Source organism: Xiphophorus couchianus, chromosome 7 (genome assembly GCF_001444195.1).
Source record: "Xiphophorus couchianus chromosome 7, X_couchianus-1.0, whole genome shotgun sequence".
Classification (NCBI taxonomy): Eukaryota; Metazoa; Chordata; class Actinopteri; order Cyprinodontiformes; family Poeciliidae; genus Xiphophorus; species Xiphophorus couchianus.
Genome location: NC_040234.1, coordinates 1,397,580 through 1,423,361, shown reverse-complemented (window position 1 = coordinate 1,423,361; position 25,782 = coordinate 1,397,580). Strand labels below are relative to the sequence as shown.

The 25,782-nt window shown below is 38.8% G+C and overlaps 1 protein-coding gene across 2 annotated transcripts in view; it reads right to left on the bottom strand.

Moving 5' to 3' along the window:
* Window positions 1-514: 514 nt before the first annotated feature.
* cntnap5a (contactin associated protein family member 5a) overlaps window positions 515-25,782 on the bottom strand; it is a 214,842-nt gene continuing 189,574 nt past the window's right edge. Inside the window, exons 20-24 of one of the 2 annotated variants that reach the window (XM_028022913.1) lie at window positions 22,665-22,798; window positions 14,652-14,739; window positions 14,262-14,462; window positions 10,156-10,224; window positions 515-4,251 (exon numbers count right to left, since the gene is read on the bottom strand). In XM_028022913.1, the coding sequence (XP_027878714.1) occupies window positions 4,058-4,251; window positions 10,156-10,224; window positions 14,262-14,462; window positions 14,652-14,739; window positions 22,665-22,798 (686 nt within the window). In that variant the 3' untranslated portion in view covers window positions 515-4,057. Of the gene's footprint in view, window positions 4,252-5,113; window positions 6,513-10,155; window positions 10,225-14,261; window positions 14,463-14,651; window positions 14,740-22,664; window positions 22,799-25,782 lie in introns of those variants that run through there. The other variant, XM_028022915.1, reaches the window with a different exon arrangement.

Here is a 25,782-nt window from a genome sequence, read left to right as displayed (position 1 = left end):
ACAGCTTGCTGTTCTTCTAAAAGCTTAGGTTAGCACAATGCCAAGCAGGAAATACATCAGCAATGAAGAAAATCTTACTGCCCATCAGAGTGGGGAGGATTTTAAGGTTATGTCTAAACAATGTGAAATCTATCAACCTACAGTGAGAAAGATTATGTACAAGTGGAAGTCAGGCCACTTGTGAATTCAGCTTGATGTCTGTAGATTCTAAGAGATATTAGAAGCTCTGTCTCTGACTCTGCAGGCCTCATATTCCAGATTAGTGTTAAAATTCATCAAGTAATGTAAACTACAGTATCTACGAATAACAATTACTGCTTTGAAAGAATTTATTTAAAACATTAAAATAATGTCCTTAGTAGTAAGTTTGTGTAAAATAGTTAAGGATGTCAATTTTACAAAGGGCTGAGTTGTGTTTATAAGAGGTTTATGTGATCCTGGTAAGACAGTGTTGGACTCTTGGATAAAAGACTGCAGCAACAGAAATATGTTTGCAAGAACCCAAGCAGAAAGGTTTAGTAATATACTCATTTTTATTATTAAATTATACATCTATACAGTAGATCCTTAATAAAACTGCAGCTATACAAATCATTAAGAAGTGACCACATGTATTACCCATTGCAATATAACCTAAACACTCAGAGGTATGTGTTCATTCACTGTTACAGGAAATCTGCGCACTATCACATCTTTGAGGGATACTTGTGGGACATGCACAGGGAGATCCAGTGGCTGCAGACTCATCATGCTTGTCTTGTTTTTCTCAACCCCATTTACTTCAACCTAAGCCATTATGGAGCTCCAGTCCACCAGTGCATTGGTCCAAAAACTTAAATCAGAGGAACACATCCTCCCCAAGTGTTTGTACCAATATTTAGAATCCCCAGAAGATGTTTTAAAATGTCTTAAAGATGCTAAAATAACAGAGGTTGTTGCATTTGTGTCAGCATGTAAATTTAGCTTTTCTTTGGGATTAACCTTTATTTAGCCTGGTGAGCTGAAAGCATAGCTGACGCTGACAAAGACAGTCATACTCCCAAAGAGCAGTGCGGTAATGAGAGGAACCAGACAAGCTGAGTTTTAAAATTTGGGTAACATCCTTTTCCTCTGGCATCAGAACTTTCTCCTGCCCTCCCAAAGCATACATCTATAAAAAGTAATGCAGTTACCATCCAAGTTTTAATGTTGCTTTAAATGTGCCCTGTGCATCACATGTCCTGGTGCAGATGGGCTTTCTTTTAGATTGTGTGCACATATTCTACCAGTGTATCATTTAGGGAAAAAGAATGATTATACTTGAGACACACTGGAAAACCAGAAACATATTCTACCACTTGGTGTAGGTCACTCAGGGCATGGAAAAACTAGCAGATTGGCTGTTTTGCAGGTTGCAGAAAGCTCTGGCTTTGCTGATTTGCATTGTGAAGTAAGAGACAAATTAAACCTGTGCACAGCCAGAAACTCCCAGATAAACTGCAGTGGGCCATCTCCCTCAAATGCAAGTCATTACAAAAGTTGGATGTTGTTATTTTTGCTGCTGGTTATTTTAAATTCCAATCATTTGTGTCACCCAAAGGATCCGTCACCACATCCACCACGCTTAGAGGCTGTGAGAAGCTCCTGGTTGCCTGCAGAGCTTACTACTTGTTCTGTGCACATCACATGACTATACTTATTATTAATACAATGCCACTTTACATTCACATCTTATTTCTGCAACTTTAAACAGTTAGTTTTAGAATGATTGTGCTACAGTTCCTACAGACAAGCCTTAGAACTTGCAGAGAATAATGAAGCCTCATTTATCAAACATCCCTGTGCACAGCATGGAAACTGTCCCAGGTTTCCAGACACAGATCAGGATTCATGTGTTCCAATGTGAATGGAGGTTTGCTCATTTAACGGGGCTCCAGGGCTCCTGACAACAGGTAGGCTGCTAATTACAATAAGATGTATGAAGGTAGAAGTTTTTTCAAGCCCTTGTTGGCTGTTTTTAACTTCCTGCACTACTTTGCTTCCGACTCAGGATTTGTATTACATTCTGCAGAAAGATGTTATTGATTTTAGGAAATGGCTTCTCCTTTAAAGATGCTACTATGTTCTGGTAGGTCCTGCCAAAGGAACATCTTCCTGAATTGCAGGTTTCTTTGCGGAACAGTTCACAGAACATCCTCTTCTGGCAACTGGCTTGTCTTCCCTCCACAGTGAATCCATGTCCCACTTGAGCACTTGGTGAATGTGTGTAACCTGAAAGTAAAGGTCATCACTTTTGTTTCTGGTAATAATCGTGAGAAGACCTCTAACATGTTCATTGCTCCTGGACTGAATTACAACATCCATTCCATGCCGTGGTGAAGGATTGCTTTCAACTGGCAGTGCTGCCTCCAGACTCCTGACTGCCACATGAACCTGTGAAAAGGTTTCATCATTATTCTGACTACCTGTCCAGTGCAGGGCTAATTACAAACTCCAGCTTTAGTGTCCAATGTGACAGCTCAGCACGCCACCTGAAGGTCAGAGAGTGCAGCTTCATGGTGCTGTGGGATCCTGACAGGAGCGCCGGAACGTTCCGCACAGGAATGGCACTCTCTACATGCTGCAGCTCACACTGTCAGCGTGTTAAGTCAGCAGCTTTAACGCTTCTCATGTGGAAGTTTGCATCCCAAACCAATCAGAATCCGACTGACACAACCAGGTTTTGTTATTTCCTTTTGCTATGTGGAGCAACTTTAAGTTATTTCTAAAATCAAAGTGTTTCAACCAGACTTGATCATTTATCAGAACTAGAATGGTTAAATACGCATAACAGTTTGATTATGTGAATCGTTTCTCCTACACCAGTCAATTGTGGTACTGCACAAAGTCCAGTACCTGGATCAGTTTGTTTTACCTTTACTTAACTCTGAAAGTCACATAAAGCTGTATTATGTGTCTTTAAAATTGAATGATTGAAAAATTTGCTCTAATAAAACTAATAAATTGATGTAGTTTGACTTGCAACCCAAGTGTGAGCAAAATAACTTCTCCATCTGTGGAAGGATTGGAAGGCTTTTCTAACGTAAGGTGCAATGAGATTAATTTTGTTTCTTTATAAATAAATGTAAAATTGGAGAGTGAGGTTGTCTATCCATTTAATATTCAATAGAAGAAAGTTTCACAAAGCCATGCTTGCTCCCACATCTCTGCAGTATTAGCCCTTTCAGAATTTGATAAATGAGGCATCGGGTCTCCGTCCAGTTACAGATTTAGAACTTTTCTGGTTTGTTAGCTCCTGTCTCGTTTCTCTGGTGAAATGGAAAACCTCTCGGTAAGAGAAACAGTCTCCCCCGGCTTGGGTTCAGGAAACAGAGGATGCTTACAGCTGGGAGATTCAGCTTTTACTGTGTTGGTCGCACACCTAAATGACAATAGTCTCCTATTAAATGCAAATGTGACTGCATTGGTGCATATCTATGAAAAGAAAATCTCTAAAATATTGAAAAACAAAAAGGTATATGCAAATTAGGCACTCATACTGTTTAGGCAGTTTTGTCCCTGTTTTTTCTACAACATTCACCACCACTGGGAAAAAAAGAAAAACAATTACAGCAGCGAATGCACGCATATCATACAGGCCTGATCTCCAGCTTCTCATCTGCATATCCAGCTCAGTGCGTTGCCCGTCCTGGGAGAAGGCCAGACTTTCACACGGAACAGGTCAAGTTGTGTTCGTTTAGGATGGACAGCAGCTTCTACTTCCTGTGTTCACACCATCCTTCTGTCAAGCCCTGAAGGACATTCATCTTATGCTTTACACAGTTTCAATGACAGAAATCACAGCAGCTTGATTCTGACAATTTCACCAACATCAAATACACTAACAGCTGCAAAGATTCAGCCACTAGCTTGTAGAGGAGCATTGAGGGGGCGGACGGCAGGCTGCAGGCTGCAGGTGTTTGCAGTGTTCCTGGGAGCTTTCAGGACACCAGGATGGGTCAATCCTGCAGCAGTGTGACCACCTATGAAGTCCTTTGTCAGAGAGAGGTACGTTTGTGGTACAGGCTGCACGCTGCACTCAGATGTAGTACTCCTTCACGTTGTCCCTGACAGAGTTGTGGAGGTGCAGCTCAGTCCTGTAGTCTGTGTACGTGCTGTGTCTGTGCTCCTCTTTCATGCTGCTGCTCCTCTTCGCCCGCCGCTGTTGATACAGGAGGCGGCTTATCACAGCCAGAGCACACACGGCAATGAAGACGACCGCTGTGACCACACCTGAGAACACAGCAGGGAGGGAGCATTAGAGGATGATGACAGGAGGTTGAAAGTCATGCCTGGAGGCAGGAAGACTTTCAGCTTCCAGAACAAAAACATCCAGCACTCAGAACTCAGACAGTAGCAGCATTCCCACATTCCCATGTTCACCACTGAACACAGTAAATCATTCATAAAGGAACCACCTGGATCCCTAAAGCTGTGGCTGCTTATCAATACCTTTGTTTTCTGTTTCATCTCTTTCCAGATCCTATAAAAGAGACTCAGATATGTGCTGTTCTGTGTTTAGGTTCTGTTTTAGATGAAATGCCAATGAAGGCAAGTTTGATGATCAGGGTTTTGCTCTACTGGAAATGCTCGGACATTTTTCTCTTTGAAACTCAAAGGCTGTTTAAACAAAACAAACCAGACTCCATATATCAAAGGGAATTTTGGTCTTTTCAGTTGTGGAGATATGGATTAAGAGCCATGTAGTCTGTGACCTGCAGCAGTCTGATCCTGAGCCAAAGAAACCTCTCAGAACAGATCTACCAATAGATGAATAGTAGCATTTCATCTTTTTAAAATTGACGTAAATAGCTAAGTTATATAAACTACAGTATTTTAGGATAAACAGAGCAAGCCTTTCAATTGATTTGATTCCAGGAAGTGTCATATTTTAGATATTTTACCTGAAAGGCTTGAACTGTTCTAAATCAGATCTGGGTCACATCTGGCTCTTTAGATGTCCTGCATAATGAACCAAGTATCACTTCTACATGTAAACCAGAACATGCTGGTTTTATTTTTGAAAAGTTTGCTTTTATTCAGAGTGCAACCAATGCAGCATTTCTATGATAGCAACATTAGCATCCTTATGCATTTGCTATTGGCATTTCAGGCTAAAAAGTGACTGATGTGGAGTGTGTTTTTAATGGAAATTAGTTCTGTAAAAGTTAATATTTCCAATGTCCTGAAGCTTCACAAGGTCACTTAGTCCAGTTAGCAAAGTTAGTTTATTTTTAAATGCAGAGCTTTGGGTCTACACCATAGAAATACAGGGCAGCAGCTTTAAGCCCACAGATTTACAGAAACAGCATAAACATCAATTATTGATTTCTCTGTAGAGGGTGAACCAGAGTACAAATGTTCTACATGGTGCTTAATCTCTGCATAATCCAGAGTTATCAAAATTATCATAACTTTTACAATTTAATAAAAGGTTTGAAGTTGTTATTGTGAATGAACTACACTAATGTGACACAACATAAATCTACAGTAAAAATGTAGGTCAACCACTACATCCCAAAGAAGGCATTCAGAATAAATGAATGCATGAATGAGTGAGTGAATGAATGCAGCATATTTTCATTCCATTTACTTTTTGATGTAAGCAATAGAGTTTGGATGGAAAAAAGCTATTTCTATGTCTTCTATGTTTTTGTGAGGATGATTTTCTTCACTGTGGTTCAGTTTGAACAAAAGGAATCTACTGTTCCCAGCCTGCTGTGTTTTATACTCTCCACACGACAAACAGAATTATCCACCAGAAATGAAAGTGTCCAGTTCTCTTTCTTTTTTACAAGGAATGTTGATCAGATATGGACTGACACGTTTTTCATGCATCACTGATCGAATTATTGTTGATTCTGAAAGTATTCACATCCTTTAAATACTGTGGTATTTATTTTTGCTGTGATTTCACTTTAGATTTAGAGAAACAAACAGGTCAGGTCTGGATTTTAGAGGTTAGCAGGAGCAACTTTGTTCCTCTCTGAAGTCTGTTGCTGCATGGAGCACTGAAGATTATTTAACCACATCAGGTGACAGGCAATCCCAACCTGGCCACACAGTAGGTCTGAACAGTTTTTCAGTTTCTATTTCACTTCATTCTAAACATGTAAGTAACTGATGAGGACTGATGAAGTTCAGGATACATCGTGAATTTGCTTCTTTTTGAGCTAATAAGGGAAAAAGAGCAACGTAATGTTAACATGTCACACATTTAGGAACATCACCTTTTAGCAGGTAGAGACAATAAAGCATCAGACTCAGCAGGCGCCTGAAATAAAACCTCATGCTAAACTTCCTTAAATTAATCTTGCCTTTATCTTATCCTCTGTTTAAAGGGAACTTTAGAAATGAGTGAGAAACATTGTTTTGTCCTTCTGGGCAAGTTCAGTGAGCAGGTTAGTCACACTTTCATGTCTTTTTGATAAACATGAGGCAGATTTATAACATGGACTCACGGTTTGTTGCCTGGAAACTGGGCTCAAGAAACACTGTGTGAAAGAGGAAATGATCATTTTCTCAGCTCTATTTGAAGTAAAAAAGAAAAACATCCAATGTCTACACCAGGGGTGTCCAAAGTCGGTCCTGGAGGGCCGCCATCCTGTGTGTTTTAGTTCTCTCCCTGGTTTAACGCACCTGGATCCAATGATGGCTCATTAGAGGCCTTAGGAGAACATTGACAAGCTGAGAAGGTTGTTACTACAACCAGGGAGAGAACAAAAACATGCAGGATGCCGGCCCTTGAGGACCGACTTTGGACACGCCTGGTCTACACACTCATCAAATATGTAAGCATTCTGACTCTTATCATCTTTATGTATATTCCTAACTTAAACAGGTAGAACTGACTGTTTGCTTGTTTTAACCTTTTTCAGCTGATAATTATGAAATCAGTTTCCATTTAATAAGCAAACATACAGTGTGACCTTACTCTCTTATTTTGTGAAATTTAACAAAGTCTCTCCAAAAGGAATAAAGTGGTACTCTTGTGAAGAAAAGTAAGTGGAAATAAAGACCAGAAGAACTAATAGAAAATAAAAAATGAAGCCAAAATTTTGGAGTCAGGTGACCATCCCGGTTGCCCAGCTCTGCCTTCTCCATCTTTAATTTAAGACAAGCACGCCTCTTAAAATGATGCTCCATGTGAAGTTGGTTAGTGCTGCTGGAGGCAGAGCAGTAAAATGCAGCTTTAAAGCAGCTCACTGTGTGCTGAGAAGTAGAAAACTGATATGCAGGAATCCTTACAAAGGGCATTGATGAACAGGGGAGAAAAGCTTCCTTTGTCTTCGCCAAAGCAATTTTCCTTGTGCTTGTCTGAAAAGGTTATAAGGCCAAGGAGAGATGAGAGAGGCATCCTTAAGCTCTCTGCAGAGCAACAAGAATTCCATCACAGTAAGCTCCTCAGTTAATCTATGGTTATTACAGTGATTAACTGCGCTTGTATTTTTTATACCAACTAATTAAAAAAAGATTTTATGCAGAATATTTCTCAGCTATTATGAATACTAGTTGCAAATTTTAAACACCTACTGAATAGTTTTGATCATCTTAGGCTTTCACATCATTGATCTTATGCCATATTTATTAAAATGCTTTCTAATTAGTACAAGTGAGTGTTGCTGTTTGACATATGGAAGGGACTACCTTAAATAATCCTCTTCTTTCTTTGAAAAAGGAATCTTTGAAGCACTTGACTTTTGTCTGTTGAAGAATCAGACAGCTCCCTTCACCGACTACTTCAGTTTCATCAGTTCCATCGGTTAGGAAAGTGTGTTGCACAGTGTGGCTACAGATTCCATTACCTCTTGTTTGAAAATTTGCTGTAACTCATGTAACTTGTGAGATTTTGTGCATCAGAAAAATTTAAATTCATGATTATTTCAGTTTCTATACCAGTTTTAAACAACTACAAAATAAAAACTGCAAAAGTGATTCATCATACTGTTCCTATGGTTTAAGGAGAAAACAGATAAAGAGTCAGGAGGACTGGGAGACTTTTCCAATTGTCTATTCACCCTAATAGACGATGTGCCTGTCAGCTGGCTGAAGCAAGGATAACGCACGTTACACTGTTGACAACAATAGAGTGGTCAAAGAGGACAGGCCATGGAGCGGTCCAGTTGGCCTCCACTCCAGAACTCAATCCTACAGTACATCTGTGGATTTTGAAGTTAAACTCAGTATCAGAGTTAAACCTGCTGTTTACAGACCACAGATCTTCAATCAGGATGTCAATGTTTCATTAGTTTTCCAAAAGTTAGATAAGTAAAGAAAGTGCTTGAAACTAATTTCACCTGTTAGATGGGTGATGTAACCCTCTCTGTTCAGTTAGTTTGTGTTTTTTTTTTTTGTCCAGACTGCGGTCATTGAAGTAAAGGTCAACTGTGTCACTGATGTGCTGCACTGTGACTCTGAAAAGTCAGAGCTGTCCTTGCTGCACTGGGCGGCAGACACACCACACACCACACACACACACACACACACACACACACACACACACACACACACACACACACACACACACACACACACACACACGCACACACACACACACACATATCTCAGCTTGTTTGTGGCTGTTCTGTTGTTGTGTTTGTGACCTCTGTGACCTCAGTCATCAGCCATGTTTTTCCAGATCTCCCTCCTGAGTTGATGAGGTTAGGATGTCAACAAGTTTGAGGTGCCTCCTTTTGCTTGTGTGTGTTTGCATTTATTTTCAAGGCAATGACATAGACCTCTCTTGGCCACCAACATGGCTGCCAGTGATCTGGGTCAAACAGCAGCTATTGATCTGAGTTTGTTAGGTGTGTTAGTATACCACTGTGCTAAAACCACTGTGTTTTTAAGGATGTTCACCAAAGAAAGCAGCTCTAAACTTCTTGCCTGTGAGATGAATGTTTATATTCACCAGTCTGATATTTTCACTTTGACTTGTTGCAGTCATTTTGTTGTAGATCTACCTGAACCAAACCACTGAGGTGGATTTATCTGTGGAGCATAACTCTAAATTATTATTATTAAGTACAGTATCTTAGCCTATGAAAGATATTTGAATGATGTTAGGTTCTGTGGTTGTGTCAATATGGCTTCCACTGTGTGTCCTAACAGATGTGAAGATACTGTATATTTGATGTTTGAACTAATAAAATAGGCAATAATAATTGTTTTGAGGGAGGTCTCAAGTATTTGGATATTTCATCCATTCAGTGATGCTTGTGGTCCCCTGTGAATACCAAGAGGTCCCCAATGAATACATTCACATAAAAATTTTATTGCCATTACTCAGCTATATTGTCCTATGGTATTCACACTGTGTAGTAGACTGCCAAGTCATTACTAAGTGAATATGTCAGTAAGCTATAGAACACATGCTTTTGTTGCTGAGTGCTCATGCTGCTCAACTCATCATCACACCTGTATGCTTGTGGTTTTTCTGGCAATATGTCACTTTTGTTTTCTTGCAGGTCTTAATGCTCTAACAGTTTGGTTTGATTTTGAGAGCTGGATTATCTAAATAGTAAAATTAGATCTGAACAGTAAAGTTAGACTAATGTGTGTGGATGCTGTGTGATGTGTAAATTAGTAAAGTTGTAAAGATGAAGGAATTACTATTTTCCTGCTGCTTGTCTTTGTGTTCAACCCGACTGACTGTTCTCTAGTAGTATTAAGGTGAATTCAATCTTCCTGTTGAACGTCTGGCAGATGATAAACTGTGGCTTTTATCTAAACCAAACAAGTTTCGTCTCAGGGTGGCAGATGCCAAGATAAAGTTCAACTTGTGTTTGTTTTGAATACTTCAGTGATGATAGCATTTGCCAATGAGGCTTTTTTAGACTCCTGTTCATTACCTCATAGACTGTGGTTACATTTATATCTAACTTGTTTTTTCTGATTGCTTTCTACTGTTAAAATCTGAGGAGAGCTCTTTTTATTTCCTAATCACAAAGCAGACATTACGCCATGAAACAAAACACGCTAAGCAGCCGGATTGAAAATGAGCTGGAGCTGAGTTATCAGGAGACGAGACAGGAACATTAAGACTGTGGAAAAATGAGGAGAATAACAAACAAACAGCTGGGGCTCATTTTCAATTAACCACAAGAAGAAAAGCTGCAGAAAGGAGGGGAAACAGACCTGCTATTACAGCCAAATCCTTCTGGGCGTTGCTGTCGTGCTGCTCCTTATCTTCATTTGCAGCTTGATCTGAAGAAGCATGAATGAGGAACAGATTCATTAATTATTGCCATAAAGACAGATGAGAGAGTGAAGATGTCAGGAATCCTAGAAAAGAGTTACATTTATTGTCCTAATATCTGTTTAGTCATGTTTGACAAATACATTGTTTTAGGTTTCGAGTGAATAAAGCTGTCTTTTGAATATTTTTCAGAACATTTGCCTTGACATTAGTTTCCATCACAGCCTTTAGACATACACATTCTAAGCCACTATCTGAGAAAAATAAATTATCTACAGTACATACAAAAGCTTTACAATCTGTTTGCGTTCCCAAATAAATTTCATTTTCTAGCTAAATATCCAGGCTAACTTGTAGGCTTGCATTTATGTTTTCCATCCTTTCACACCCTGGATTCTTTGAAGCCATTGTTCAGGAGCTGGTGGTTGAGGGTGCTTTCACAGCATCATAGCATATACAATCACATTTTCTCTAATACTTGGGGATCACACTAATGTTCAAGTGACGTTTCCTCTAGCCCCCTCCAACAGAGGGGGCTAGAGGATCCATCACTACTGTCTTTCATAGGTTGGTTTTAGTAAAGCTGATGAAGGATGATGCTTTCCTTTCCTTTCAAGCTTTCCTTTTTTTTTTCTGGTTCACAAAATGCTGATAGAATATTTTAAATGAAAGAATTACAAGTACAAACTGCTTGAAATATTTTATTCTTAGTTTGTGAATGTTAGGCAGTTTCTTTTGTACTGATGATGACCTGTGCTGTTAACAAAACAAACAAAAGGATAAAATACAAGTATTATCGCGACTAATCTTTGAAATAGAGTGGAAGCGGTGCTGCCAGGTCTTGTGAGAGAAACAAGAAACCAGCTCAACCAAAAAAGTCAAAATGGTGTAGTTTTACAGTGTATACTTGCATATGATACTACTCCCCAGCAAACTACCTACCTTTAGAGTTTTGCTTTAGAGCTGAAAAGAAAGTCAAGCCCAAATAAGCAACTTCATGCTCAAAGACAAGTCCAAAAAACCGCAATCCATGACTCATTCAATTTGCAAGTGACTGTAAAAAAAAAAAAAAAAAAAAGAGCCCAAAGTCACTTATAACTTGCGGATTTATCAACGCTGGGTAAAAGATGTTTAAATGTATTGTGATAAGTGGCTTACATCATGTGAAGTCCTAATACCCGCACTGCTATCCTTGTTCCGTCCATGTGTCCTTCAAATGCGTGTTTCATGTTGAAGGGTTTGAGTGTATAGTGCATGACTTAGTGTGTCCCAATTTTCCACATACATTTTAAGTCCCACCCCCTTTGGTCCCTATTTACAAACGTCTGCCAAACCCACCATCGACATAATGGTCCGGTCCCAACACACTGCATCCTATGCCCCTCTATCAAGTGTGGACTCAGTCAAATGAACATAAAGGTTTGAGTGCGCAGGTTACAAGCGTGCAAAAACTTGAGAATTGGGACAGTATGCCCCTGCAATGCAACTTTGACATCTTAAATGGTGGACAGATCACAGACAGCTACAACAACAACAAAAACATTATTCTAATGTACAATGTAGGTATTACTGTTTTCCAAAGTCACTAATGAAGCTATTTGGCTGTTCTGTGTTTTGTTATGACTTGTTGAATACAGAGCAAAATTAGATAATATTCACAAATGTACAGTGAAACAAAAATGATTTCAATACATTTGAAAACAGTTTTTTGCAACAGACACAGCTTCCTTGGTGTATGTTGCCAGATTTCCAATGGAAACATTTTATCACATGACAATTTTGTCAAAAAATACACATTAGAATGTACTAACAATGAATTTAACAGTCTTAAAGGAAATTTTCACATTTTTAAAGTATCTAATTATTCGTATTATAAATACTTAGACTACCACAAACAAGGACCATTGCCAAGGTTACTAGGACATGTGGTGGCAGACTTACAGGTATTTGTACTAATTTACATATGTACTTATGGGTGGTAACAGGGCCGACCGGCAACTGCGCTCTATTTCCCCTCAAATTTCTAAAGGAAAGCTGTGCAGGTATGTGTGTGCATACTGTACATCTGATTTGGTTTGTGTAACTCACTTTTCTAAATTCGTCCCTAAGCCAAGCTTTTATAAAAGCGTATGCATAAAAAATGTGCAGTGCCATATAATATACCAATAAAGTATATTCTAGTGTATTGTATTTTAATCTCTCAAACCATTCACAAAGCAATGGAGTTTCATGGATTTTATGAGTAAATGCACAAATTACACCCTCTCACCGATACATGACGTACAAACTACTAAACATGAGAAAAGATTTCTTTTATTTATGTCAGATCTGCAGTTCTGAACAACAGAACCTCCCCATTGGTCCATACTTGTCCAGCAAAGGACACTTCAGGGACCAAAAAGATTTAGTCAGATTACAACACTAAGGCTGCATCATGATGAGCTCTCACCAAGGTTAGTCTTTTGTAATTAGCCTTTTTAAATGCCAAAGAAATGTGTTTAAATTGACTGCTCTAATAAGTAGGGGTGTGTGTGTGTGTGAAAGGGTGTGTGTCTTTGTGTTGCTTTGTGATGACCTGGCTTCCTGTTGAGGGTGTTTCCTTCCTCTTGCCCAGTAGCTGCTGGAGACAGGGACCACCAAGTTAACAAGTCTGGCTTTGACAGTTACCAGGACAACAGCGCTTGCCTGGCTGCACAATTTTAATAGTAAAGTTTGGTCCTCGGGGGATTATGGTGTGTGGATGTTTTTCAGGAGCTGTTTTTGACTCTGTTAGTTCCAGGGCAATGAACTCTTAATGCTTCAGCATACCAGAACATTTTGGGCAATATTATGATCCCACCTTGGAATAGTTTAGGAATTCTCCCATCCTGTTCTAACATGACTGCAAACTAGTGCACAAAGCAAGTTCTATAAAAAGAAAAATGGTCGAGCTAGGAGCGGAAGAATTGGACTGGCTTGCACAGAGTCCTGCCCTCAACCTGAAAGAATCTTTGGGTGTGAAGACTTTGAGACTGGCCTTGTTGTCAAACATCACTATCAGACCTCAACATGCTCCTTTGATGAACTGCTCAGAAATATCCTACACACACTCCTAAACCCTGCAGAAATTCTTGCCAGAACAGTGAGAGTGAAAGGCTGAGCTGATATTATATTAAACCGCATTAAAAATGTGATGTCACTGTTAATGTGGGTCAGATGCCAGATAAGCAATATTATTGGAAATACAGTGTTATGTCTATGAACAGGATTTTTGTAAAGTTGTGAATAGGGGCTGTTAAGGAAATATGGATATTGTTGAGTGTTTAATATGGCTAATCTCATGACATGTGCGTTTAAGAGATAAACATTCCTATTTGGACAAATCTTAACAGGGCTTAATAAATAGACTTAATTAAAATGATTCTCATGATGATATATCTGAAATGCCAGGATTATTTAGATGCTTTTGTTTCCTGAAAGATTTCCCTGTAATTTTTATAAAAATTAAAGGAGTGTAAAAATGTGATTAAAAGCCAAGCTGTCCACATTATGTATATATACATGCTCATGCCTTTTGTTCAATTGCTTTGGATGGAATTGTATTGCTTGAAATTTCTCAGTAGCATAAAGAGCTAATATATAAAGGGCCCACCACATTTTCTATCAAATCACAAAAGTCCTCCAGAGGAGATGACATGCAAGTTTATCTCTTGAATAGAGGGAAACAAAATGTTGTCAGCAGGAGACGGTGTCACCTTAAAACAAGGACAATCCATCTGAGCCGTCGAGGTTTATTGTGTCATTAATTGATGACAAGATAAATGTGCACCAGAGGAAAAAAAAACATCAGCAAACACCTGCTGGCTGATGGGCAGCCTAGAAGGCATCATATTCAGCTGCTTCACTGACTTTATGCCATCATTTAAGTACTGCTTAGCACTGAAACAACCTTACTCTGTTTGTTATAATGTACACAGGCTTGGCTTTGGGTGCACGAGCATAACTTCAATTTGTCTACGCAATTTAAACTTTGTGCAGACCACACTTGTTTGTGTTAGTGTTTAACCTTGCAGAACGTGTGAGGTGGATTCAGCCAAAGCTCCACAATTTGATTGGACCAAAGGGCCACGAATAGTGATGAGGGAGCTTCCCCGATTGGTCAGTGCTGCCTTGAGTGGAGCAACATGGTTGAACTGCACTGAGGAGAGACAGCCGACGAAACCTTTGGAAGCAGCTTTCATCACCTCTTCACCAAAGCTGTCCATCCCTGCAGAGACACGGGTTAGAGGAGAAAAGACAAGCTGCTGTATGATTCATTTCTGTGAATCACATTAATTTCTGATTAAAATACCATCAGCAATGACAGAGGAATGGTGACAGGAAATGATGAATGGTTGCAACACAAGTATCATGGTGTGTGGTTTCTCAACACTTCTCCTTAGATTGGACAACTTACTGATGACTTTGCCCAGCGTCAAGGATCTGATTAAGATCAGCTCTGCATCAGATGACAGTGTGTACTTTCTGTGGATGTCCTGGTCGATCTGGTTGAGTGGAGAGAAATCAAATAACAAGGCAATTACACGAAATGTAAACCGATCTAACGGCTGCAGAATCAGCAGCTCACTATAATATTTTATAGATTGATATTTGTGTTCTCTGCAGTTTCACATAAAACCTTCTCTGCCCACAGCTGAGTGATTTTGACCTCTCTTCTCTGCTCTGCCATGCTGACTCAGATGCAATACTTAACACAATGACATGGATTGAAACACTGCAGAATTTTCTGTCCACTGCCATCAACGTACCAGGGTTCTTTACAAAGAAAACAGGTTTTAACACGTTTTCACTGCAGCTGATAAAGTTGTTGGAAGGTTGCAAGCTTAGCCACTTCTAATTATTCTAATAATTGTGTGTAAGTGATAAATTATCACTTATTTATCCTTCTGATCCAAAATGTAGGAGGAAAGAATAGATCACCTCCCCCAACCCATAGGAATTAGCCAGTAAGCAGCAACTAGGCTCTGTAAAGCAAATAAATCAGATAGGAACGCAACAGAGCTTTAGACAGTGAGAGTGGAATTCACTAGTGTTTGAGGAGGCTTCGTCTGCATGAAGCTAGACAGTCATTGAATAAGCTAAAGAACTACATAGCTGTCTGAAAAGTCAAATCTATCAGCAATGATTTATTAATAATTTTATTCAAATGTTTTGGAGTTCTATGCTTGATATGATCTAAAAATTGTTCAACCAAGCCTGTGAAGGTTCGCTATCCTCCTGATATCCTGTCTGAATTCTGTCAGGTTTTGTTTTAAAGTGTAAACTTCTATATTTGGGGAAATTAATAAGAATAATATAAAAGTTTACAGACACACCACCACGACAGCAGATGACTCTGGGAATGTTAAAATTAGTAGTCCATCTACCAGCCAGCTATAATAGACACTCTGAAGACCTGCTGGTCTGAATGTGACACATAATGCCTTTTAGCAAGATTTGGTCTTGTTCAGATCCTTCTGTGAGCCTTTTAGTTTAACTCCTTAACATTCACCTTAAGAACACTTTTATGTTGTCCAGTGGTCCATGAGCACACCGGTGTCATCATGACAGTTAAGGGGTGAAAGTGTGAAGGTTTCAGTGTTGGAGGCAGATTTGACCTTCTGCCTTAGAGACATGTTCAGAGGTGAACATTGGGGGAGTTCACCTCTCCCCCAATGATTGATTCCAGGAACCTTGGAAAGGGCATCTGCAAACATCAGTTGTCAAATTTTGCCTCATATTCTCAACTGGATTTAGATTTGGATTTTGATCATTTTAACACCTGAACAAATCTTCAGTGTAATATACTGTATGATCTCAGAATGTGTCCCCAATGTGCTTATGGTGAAGTACAAACATGATTTGTATTATAGCCTATCAACAGTGACTTTCTTCTTGCCATTCAAATGTAAATGACAAATTATTCAAGTCTTCCCATTAGATCCTCTCACCTGAGTCTTCTCTTTAGTGAGAGAAGACTGGACCAACAGAAGAGTTACCATGCTCACCATGTGTGGCCTGTCAGTTTAGGTCTCCAGCAATGTCTTGGTAGGTTTGTAATTGTGTCAGACTCTTTCTTCCAGGTGAAGGATTAAACAGTAACCTATAAAAAGCTTGAACATGAACCTACCCCTGCTTTAAACTTCTTCAAAAACCTAAATCAAATGTTTATGGGTATGAATGCATTAGCATGGAAACAATTAAACGTTTTAAAGACATTTTATCTGGTTTAAACTAAAGATGTTGCAAGATGTTAGAACTTAAAATAATTTCATTATAGCTCTCTTTGTTTGGCTGGTTCAAAAAGTTATGCTTTTTGCTTTGCTGATAGAAAATGTCAGACAGTGTTTCTACATTTGGTATTCTTACAACATCTGGGCATCAGGCCACTAAAACCACTTAGCAAAGGTCACAGGAAATGTGGTTACAAAGCAACATGACACCCACTGGAAACCTTTAGCTGACCTTCAGTGGCTTATCTTGTCATCCGGCTGCAGAGTACTTGTCTTGGGGTTGGTGGTAAAACAATCTTGATAACTGCTATGAAGAAAATTCCTTTCAACAATCGATGATAAGCTGATGAATGAATAATTTAGGACAAATGCATCTTCACTGTCTGGGTCAGTCATGTTGTGAGGAGTCTGTTGATCAGACAGGAGCAGCAAGGTTATAGCTAAACACGGTGAAAACACGCTTAAAGAAAACTTGTGATAAAGCATTATCCTCAGGCAGATGACAAGAGCTTGTGGTGAGTTTAAATCCAACTTGGACTCATTCTGTCTATCTTTGCAAAGAGTGTGTGACGAGAGATACTTTTGTACCACACTCAGCTACAGGACTGTGTGTGTTCAGGTAAGCTAATGAGTGAACTTCAGTCCCCACGAGCTTATTTTTGTTTCCCTTGTGCAAAGCTAATATTAGGTACACACTTCCAGAACATGTGAAATGGATTAAAAAAGACTGAAGTTTAAACAGAATAGAATTGACTATTCTATTTAAATAGTAAGTTCCAAGGGGAAATTCCAAAGTGTTTTTTCTGAAGTATTTACATTAGTAAATACAAATATAATCATACGTGATATAAAATGTATTTGACATTTTTTATATTCTTTACATAGATAAGTGTAATATTCTAAGTAATTTAATATGACCTAAATATAAAATAAATATGTTAAAAAAAAAAAAAATCAATCTATAAATGAGTCCAGAGTAAACTTAGATTTAAAGACACTCAGAAATTGTCCAAGTTCAGATTTATTAGGAACAACGTGATTCAGTCAGGTTATATTTAGATCCAATCATTACGTCACATATGACATATTATAAAAACATGTTGAAACTCAGCTTGTGTAAAACAATGTTAAAAAGATGAATAAATAAATTTAGATGACATTATTGACATCGTGATTATTGGTTTGAAAACATTACGTTGTTGGGCTGCAGCTCCCCTTTCAGTGCGCCCTAAGAAGGAGACCAGTCAATGAAACACTGCATGCAATACAGCGGACAGTCAGACCATTTAGGAAAGGTGTTTTAGGTCAAACTGTCTTGTTTTTAGGTTCTCAGACCTGGAATTTGATTCCAAGAAAAAAATTTACATTTTTTACAATTTACAATTTCCTTTTATTTCTTTTAGCAAACATCTCCAAACATTGTTTCTGGAAAATCTAAATTGATTATTTTTAATTATATATTATAACCATATTATTGATATTATCCTGTTTGTAGTGTCTTTGTATATTGGTGACCCACCCAATTGGCTATAATCTCTGGTTAAATAAGGTAATGATCATTTATATGGATTGTCCCGTAAAAACAAAGCAACAACTAAGTCTTTCGCAATAAGTAATAAATCAACTAATCGCATGATAAATTAAAGGGTAATTGACCTGTATTGTATAGCGCTTTATCAAGTCCAAAGGACTATAAAGCACTTCGCACTACATTCAGTAACTCACCACTCACACACACCTTAAGCTACTGGATAGTAGCTACAGCTGCCCTGGGGCAGTCTGACAGAGGCAAGGCTGCCATGCACCAGTGCCACCTGTTGGGCTCTCTGACCACCACCAGCAGAAGAGGAGAGTGAAGTGTGTTGCCCAAGGACACAACAGAGGCGGACAGAGTGGGGAATCGAACCAGCAAATATTGGTATTAACCAGCCCATTTTTGAAGGACAATTTTGTTTACAGAAACTTTATAAATTTTTTTATTTGCTGTTTCTGCTGTTTGGTTTATTTATTTTGGCTATTTAAAATGTCTCCCAGTTCCAGTGTTAAATGTTCATTAAGATTTAAAGGTTATTGATCTTTTGAGAATGGCACTATTATGCCATTACCATTATATTACTTGAAAAGGTTATTATTTATTGTAATAACTTCTGGGTCAATTTATTTCACAGCAAAAGTTGCTATCATGACAGAACTACCAACAACACCAGAAAAAACTCAAACTGAGCACTCTGTTTAAATTGCGTCAGCCCACATACTGCACTTATTTTATTTATTTCTTTTCTTTTACTGCAAGCTACTGTACAACTTTGATCTTGTAGGTCTATGCAGAATCACTTGAGTCATTTTTGGACTCTGTGTTGCTTCTCATTCAGCAGACAGTAATTGAAAACATTCTTAGTGAGTCTCAAAGACCAGCTACTCCTGGATATCATCAGGAAATCTCTTAACAAACAACATGGTGTGGACAATTATCTTTTCTCCATTAGGTTCTTGATGCATGAGGCTGAAGAAGAGTCAGTGAGTTGAATTCATGAATTCCATTTATTAATTCCAAAATACAGCTGATCCATTTTTCATGCTATCCTTATGGGCAAAATGGCATCAAACAGCAGTTTGTAATACCCTTTGTTAGCCTCTATTTAAGCTACACCCCAAAGAGGGCGTTCTCTGGTGTGTCATTTCCAGCTTTGCATGTGTCTGATATGTGAGTGCATGTAGGTATGTATGAGCATGTAAATAGCTAAAAGAGATAAAGGAAAACAGAATTATTAATTCTCAACAACAGCAATACAATTAGATTCTGTTGAAAGGACCCTAGCCATTCATTTACCACCTTAGTCCTATTTGATGTTGTGGGAATCAGTTTCAAATGAACAAAACAGAACAAAACTACAGCAGACACTTCTGCTATTTAAATGTACATTTATAAAGATATGTCTAATGTTTGTGAATTTCTTGAAATATCTCACATTCTTGTCCAAATCAAAATTTCTGCAAGCTTTCTGATGGTCTTTTAAGGTTTTTCTTTAAGTGGTGGCAACTCATTCATATTTGTGCTTTTTATAGATTCTATGAGTTATTGTGAACAGGTGATTTTTAAGCATGAGGTGACTGAGACAGAAAGATTGGGGACAGAATGAGGAGTTACATCTCCTTGGGGAATATACATTTACAATAACATCCGCGAATGTGGAGTTATTTAGCCAACACACCCCACTGGAGGACACCAGCTGTGAGGAACAAGACAACCAGACTATTCATCCTGTAAAGCCAATCTAGGACCATTCATTGAGTGGGCAACCTGTGGCGTAGGGGCAAAATCAAATGTGAAACTTTCTTGAGTGTCCTGGAGTGGAAGAATGACTGTAGTAAAACGCATAAAGACTTCAAAACCACATGACGTAAACCCCATTTGTGTTTTCTTTGTAAAGTTACAATAGTTTGGTGAAGTACTTTTCAAAGAATATTCTGCCTTGAATCAGAATTTTTTTTTTCTGTATTGTGTGATTATGGTCCCATGTAATTTTTACAACACCTCATCTACCTTGAAAGGGCGGTATTATGTATTCTCCAGGCACATAGTGCCATTTTTTAGCACAGCCACGTAACCATGTTAGCTTCAAATCCTGTTTGATTTCTTTTAAATCAATCAGGATTTAAAAGAAATTTGACTTTGCAATTTAACACCTTGAAATTGGGCCTCTGTCTCTTTAAGAAGCTTTACACACTCCTTCTATAGAAGAAGAAGAATTACTTTATTCATCCCAGCAGGGAAATTATTTCGCAGTTACAGCAAGAATTTTTTATACACAGATTAACACACACACACGACAGGAGCTGCGTCTGCAGGCAGCCAGCTGAGCCGGCGCCATTTTTGAAGGAGGACATGCGGCAAAGGTCGTCGGGACCGGGAGTCGAACCCGCGATGTCCTCGGGTCTAAGGCCTCCAAATGTGGGGCGTGCTAACCCCCTGCCCCACCACAGCACGCCCCTATAGCACATAATCATAACAATGTTCCAACATTATTCTGTTTACAACTGTTCTTAGGAGCATTGGACTGAGAAGTAGTTAACATGACAAGCTCAGCAGACTCGCAGTTCCACCAGGTGTTTGGTAATTGCTGCTGTCACTAGTCTGGAGGAGTTGAATGGGGGAATCGTGTGATAGTGGTGCTCTGTGGGGCAGAAACTTGAGTGGAGACTGCAGCTTAGGTGAGGCTTTGGATAAATAGGCAACACATGTTATCAGCAAGTGTTTAGACACCTCTGAATGGTTGCCATGGAGGATTAAATAATTCTCAAACATGCATGAAAGATTCAAGGGAACACTGCCAGTAAGTTTTTGATGAGAGAATGACAAAAAAAGATAGTAGAACTCTCAACTAAGTCGATTTTACATCCAGGCACCACATGAGTCAGTGGTGGAGAAGCAGCACCACAAACTGAGGCTACGTTCTCAAAACTCAGTAACAAAGGCCATTTGCTACCCCTTTTTCTTCACATTTATTAATGTCAAACTGTTGTTTGACATTAAAGGCCACTAGTATTTTCTCACTTATTTACCTTAATATATCAGATCATCATAATATGAATTCATTTTCATTTTTCTGGAAAATATAATGTATTTAAAAAGCTATTATTATTTAGTTTATTTAATGAAGAAAAAACTGTCTATTTTTGTTGCATTCTAGCCACACCAAGACCTAAATACTATCTAACCCATAGAACCAGACAATCGTTATAGTAGAACCACTAAAAACAGATCTGACAGCAAAGATCCTACAAAGGATCTTTTAGCCTTAAGTTAAGTTCAATTTTAAGTTCGAGTTTGAGGTTTAAGTTCATAAACCAAACTTAAGATATATAAAAATAGATGATAATCAAGGTATCTTAAATTTATCAATCTCTAAGGGTTGCAAACTGTTTCTAAGGCTTTAGAACTCCAGCAGACAGCATTGAGACTCATTACTTACAAATGGAAAAGGCATGGAGGACTTTTCCAGGAGGGACAAACCTATCAAAATAACTCCAAGAGTGCATCAACGATGCATTCAGGAGGTCATAGAAGAGCCCAGAACATCTGAAGCATCACAAGCCTGATTTCAGTTAAGGCCAGATAAAGTCAGTGTTATGGTCAAAGAGAAAGCAAAAATGGCACCAATGGGAAAATTCTATAACACCAATGCCCATGTTGTATTTTCCAAAAAAAAAAAAAAAACAACTTGATGACCCCCAATAGTTTTGGGAGAATTTCGGCAAAGAATAGTTTCCAAAACTCTATAAAGATAAAAGTGGAAAGTTTTGGAGAGTGTGTATTCCATAACACCTTACATAACTGATACAGCATTTCAAAAAAAGAACACCATACTGGAAGTCAAACTTATTGAGGGCAGTGTGACAGTCTGGCTGACAGTCTTCTTTGGCTACTTCCCCAAAGAAGAGTTATATTAAATTTCTCCACAGCGACATAAAAGATTCACTTCTGGCTATCGCAAAGTTGAAGATAACAGTTCTTGTTGGCAATGCAATGCAGTTTTTATTTTTTTCAATAATTTGTGACATCAGAATTTATAACTGCTTTTTTAGTCATGTTATCTTTGTGTGATATTAAAATGGGTTTGATGATCTGAAACATTTAAGTGTGACAAATAGAGTTAATGTGTTAACTTAAGTTCGGGAGCTGGGCCATGCCCAAACCGCACCTCTAATTTTCCAGGCGGCCTATTTATAATTTGCTCACCCACTCATCTCAGTCTGTTACATTTCATCAACCCCGCCCTCCCTTACTCTTTGTCTCTTTCATTTCATCCTTCTTCATTCATAAAAAAATGCTTATGAATGAAGCATTTTTTGTTGCAGGTCTCCTCTGAGGGGTCCTATGCAGGCTTGGGGAAATAAGAGGAACCGTTTCTCGAAGACTTTCAAACCCCTACATAGAGTCTTCACCTCCTAAACCCTCCATCATTCTCCCCAGATAACCAAATTAACAATTAATTTCTTCATCCCCTCATCATTACTCCCTTCTATCCCTTCATCCATACATCCCTTGATTCCTCATCCATCAATAAATCTTTAAACATATATCTTTGTGGTGTGGTCTTTGCTAGTGAAACAGTAAAAAGAGAAGGAAGTGTTTGAGTAGGAGAGATTCTATTTTATAGCTCTGCAGTTTAACTACACAGATGCTCATTACTCACCTGCACATAGAGGTTTTTGCCAACTCTGTGGATTCTGATTCGATGGAGACGCCCATCTGCCAGATTTTTGGGGGTAGGATTGAACACATCTGGACTTCTCTCTGTCTGAAGATGATACCAGATCTGAAGGCTTCCTAGACAGAAAACAGAAAAAAACATGTATGAACATGTAGCACATCTTTGCAGAAATCATTAGCACCTTGTCATAATTGACTTATCATCTTACTCAGTGTGCTAACTGCAATGTGTTATTTTGAACTTCAGAGAATTAGATTCTCAAACACTTCTTTCAAACAGGTTTGTTCCTCATTTGTCACCAAACTCAAACCCTTTGAGATGCAGGAAACAGGCATCTGCTGTTCGTTAACAAATACTTATGAAAGGTACAAAACTTCCTCTCTGAAGTTCAGAATATTCTTAACCCTTTGAAGGACAAATGGGCAGGCTAAGCTAGAGTCTCATTAATTTAAATCTGTCAGAAGTCAGTAAGAGCCATTTCTACAATATCTAATATCGAGATTTTTGGTGGCTTTGGAATTGAGGATTCACCATTCTGAAACAGCATTGAAAGAATAGGAGGTTAGTGAGCAGCAGAAAATTCCTAAGATTTTCTGCAGTGGGCCTAGAGAAGCAGCTTTGTCATCCATTGAATCAGATTTATGGGTGTACCAGAAACACGATTTAAAGGTTTCAGCTTGGGACTTTTGCATATAAAAACTAATTTATTTTAAGCTTAGCTTTTAATTTCTTACAGAAATGTTATATGGGGATGGCATTCTATTTGTGAGATTGATTTATATCAAGGTTCCCTTGGCATCAAAGTAGACAGGTTGAAGAATGAAATATGAACACCTATTGATATGACCTTTGGCCTTATGTGCATTTGCAAAGTCTTTTGATTTGTCTTGTTTATAAAAGATGCATTAATAATGAACTTATTAGCTTTTTAAACTTACAGACTACATGTCCACAGAAAGTAGTGACTTGTTTCCAAAACTCCTTAGCATGTACTGTGTTATTATGAACTGTCTACTTATAGAGTTCAGAATAAGTTTGTGTTCCTTCAAGCAAAATATCATACTTTCCGCCTATTTTGAAGTCAACAAATATTTTTCTCATAGCTTCTCACTTCAGAACTGAACAAGTCGATATGTGCTCAGTGTTCCTGGTTTTAACACGCACACACTCAGACAGCTGCTGCCAGATCAAAGAGTCAGAAAGCTATGCATTGTCAAGTGGAGCTGGGTCAATATTACAATTCCCAGAGTGTAAGTGAAGGGCTTTGTGTTGTGATTCATTTCAGATACTGAGAGTGCTCCACCAGATGAAGGTCACCGTGGATAAAGTGTCTTCTTGCCCTTCACTGTTTACGGAGGCCTGAGGGACACGGGTGTTCTGCTTTAACACACAAGAGTGGATTAGGAGGGTGGCTAAAAACTGCACAAAGGTGCTACATATGTCACTCAATATCATGCTGTCGAGTGTGGATACAGCTTAAACAGTGGCGGCTTAATGCTTCGAGGGCTGTCATGTGTCAGAAACAGAAAATGCTGGGACACTAGGCTGACAGCAAGTAACTAGCATCACAAATAAAACAGCCTACCTCTGAAAAGTGCTGCACAGTGTGATAGCTCTGGTGAAGCACAGTGGAGTGGTTTTTCCCACTCTTTTTTTTTTTGCTAAAGAATTTGAAGGCCGGGCTGCACAGTGGCGCAGTTGGTAGCACTGTTGCCTTGCAGCAAGAAGGTCCTGGGTTCGATTCCCGGCCGGGGTCTTTCTGCATGGAGTTTGCATGTTCTCCCTGTGCATGCGTGGGTTCTCTCCGGGTACTCCGGCTTCCTCCCACAGTCCAGAAACATGACTGTCAGGTCAATTGGTTTCTCTAAATTCTCCCTAGGTGTGAGTGTGTGTGTGCATTGTTTGTCCTGTATGTCTCTGTGTTGCCCTGCGACAGACTGGCGACCTGTCCAGGGTGTACCCCGCCTCTCGCCCGGAACGTAGCTGGAGATAGGCACCAGCAACCCTCCCGACCCCATTAGGGACAAGGGTGAACAGAAAATGGATGGATGGATGGAATTTGAAGGCCATGAGAAATTCAATGAAGAAAGAGATGCAGAGGAGGAGCGAAAGCATAGAGGTCAAATCTTTTCATTTGCCTATAAACACAAACCTGCGGGGGAGACTGCAGCATTGTTCAGGCAGCAGATGGAAGATCAGCTTCCTGCTCTTGGCCGCTGGAGCACCTGTGTCTCATCTGTCATCGGACGTTTTTTACAAGATGAACATGTTCATATGGCAAATATATATATATATATATATATATATATATATATATATATATGTATGTATGTATGTATGTATGTATGTATGTATATATATATACATACATATATATATATAGATAGATATTATATGGGTGTGTGTGCGTGTTGAAAAAGTTGTATTTGCTTCAGCTTATAATTAGCAAGTTGCCAGTCACATTTGTTATTCTAGAGTTGATTTCATTATTCATATTTATTTATCTCAAAAGAAGACACAGGAGAAGGAACAGACAAAGAACTGAGGACACATGATTTAAAAACTGTATTTAAACACAAACAGGCTGGTCAGCTGGTCATTTTAAAATCATCTGGGTCTTCTGTTATTTTCTGTCAGTCATGACAGAACCCTTCATGACCCCTTCCTGGAAAATTAAAAAGTTCTTTGTGTCTTTGAACATGGTGGGATTGTTCACACATCAATGCTACAAAATGCGGCATAAATGAATCCAGAGAGGCTTTTTAATCTGCCAACCTCCCTCCTCTCCCACAGCTCCGTTTTCTCATCAAACATCTTTATGGCGCATGTAAACCACCTCCATTTTATGATAGCATAGAAATGTTTTTCTTTCAGTATTGACTTATTACATGAATATTAGAATGGGTTCTGGGCTTCTGCATGTGTCCTTGAATGGGCTTCTGTTTGTTGATTATCCATCGTGTTAACTGGAGTTCAGGAGGATTACAGCTGGATCCTTCCACACTGAGTGGATTCTATTTTCCCCACTATCTCCATCCGCCTCCAAGTGAACTCTCTGAGTGTTAAGTGGACCAATTCACAGTCAAAGAAGCTATCTCCA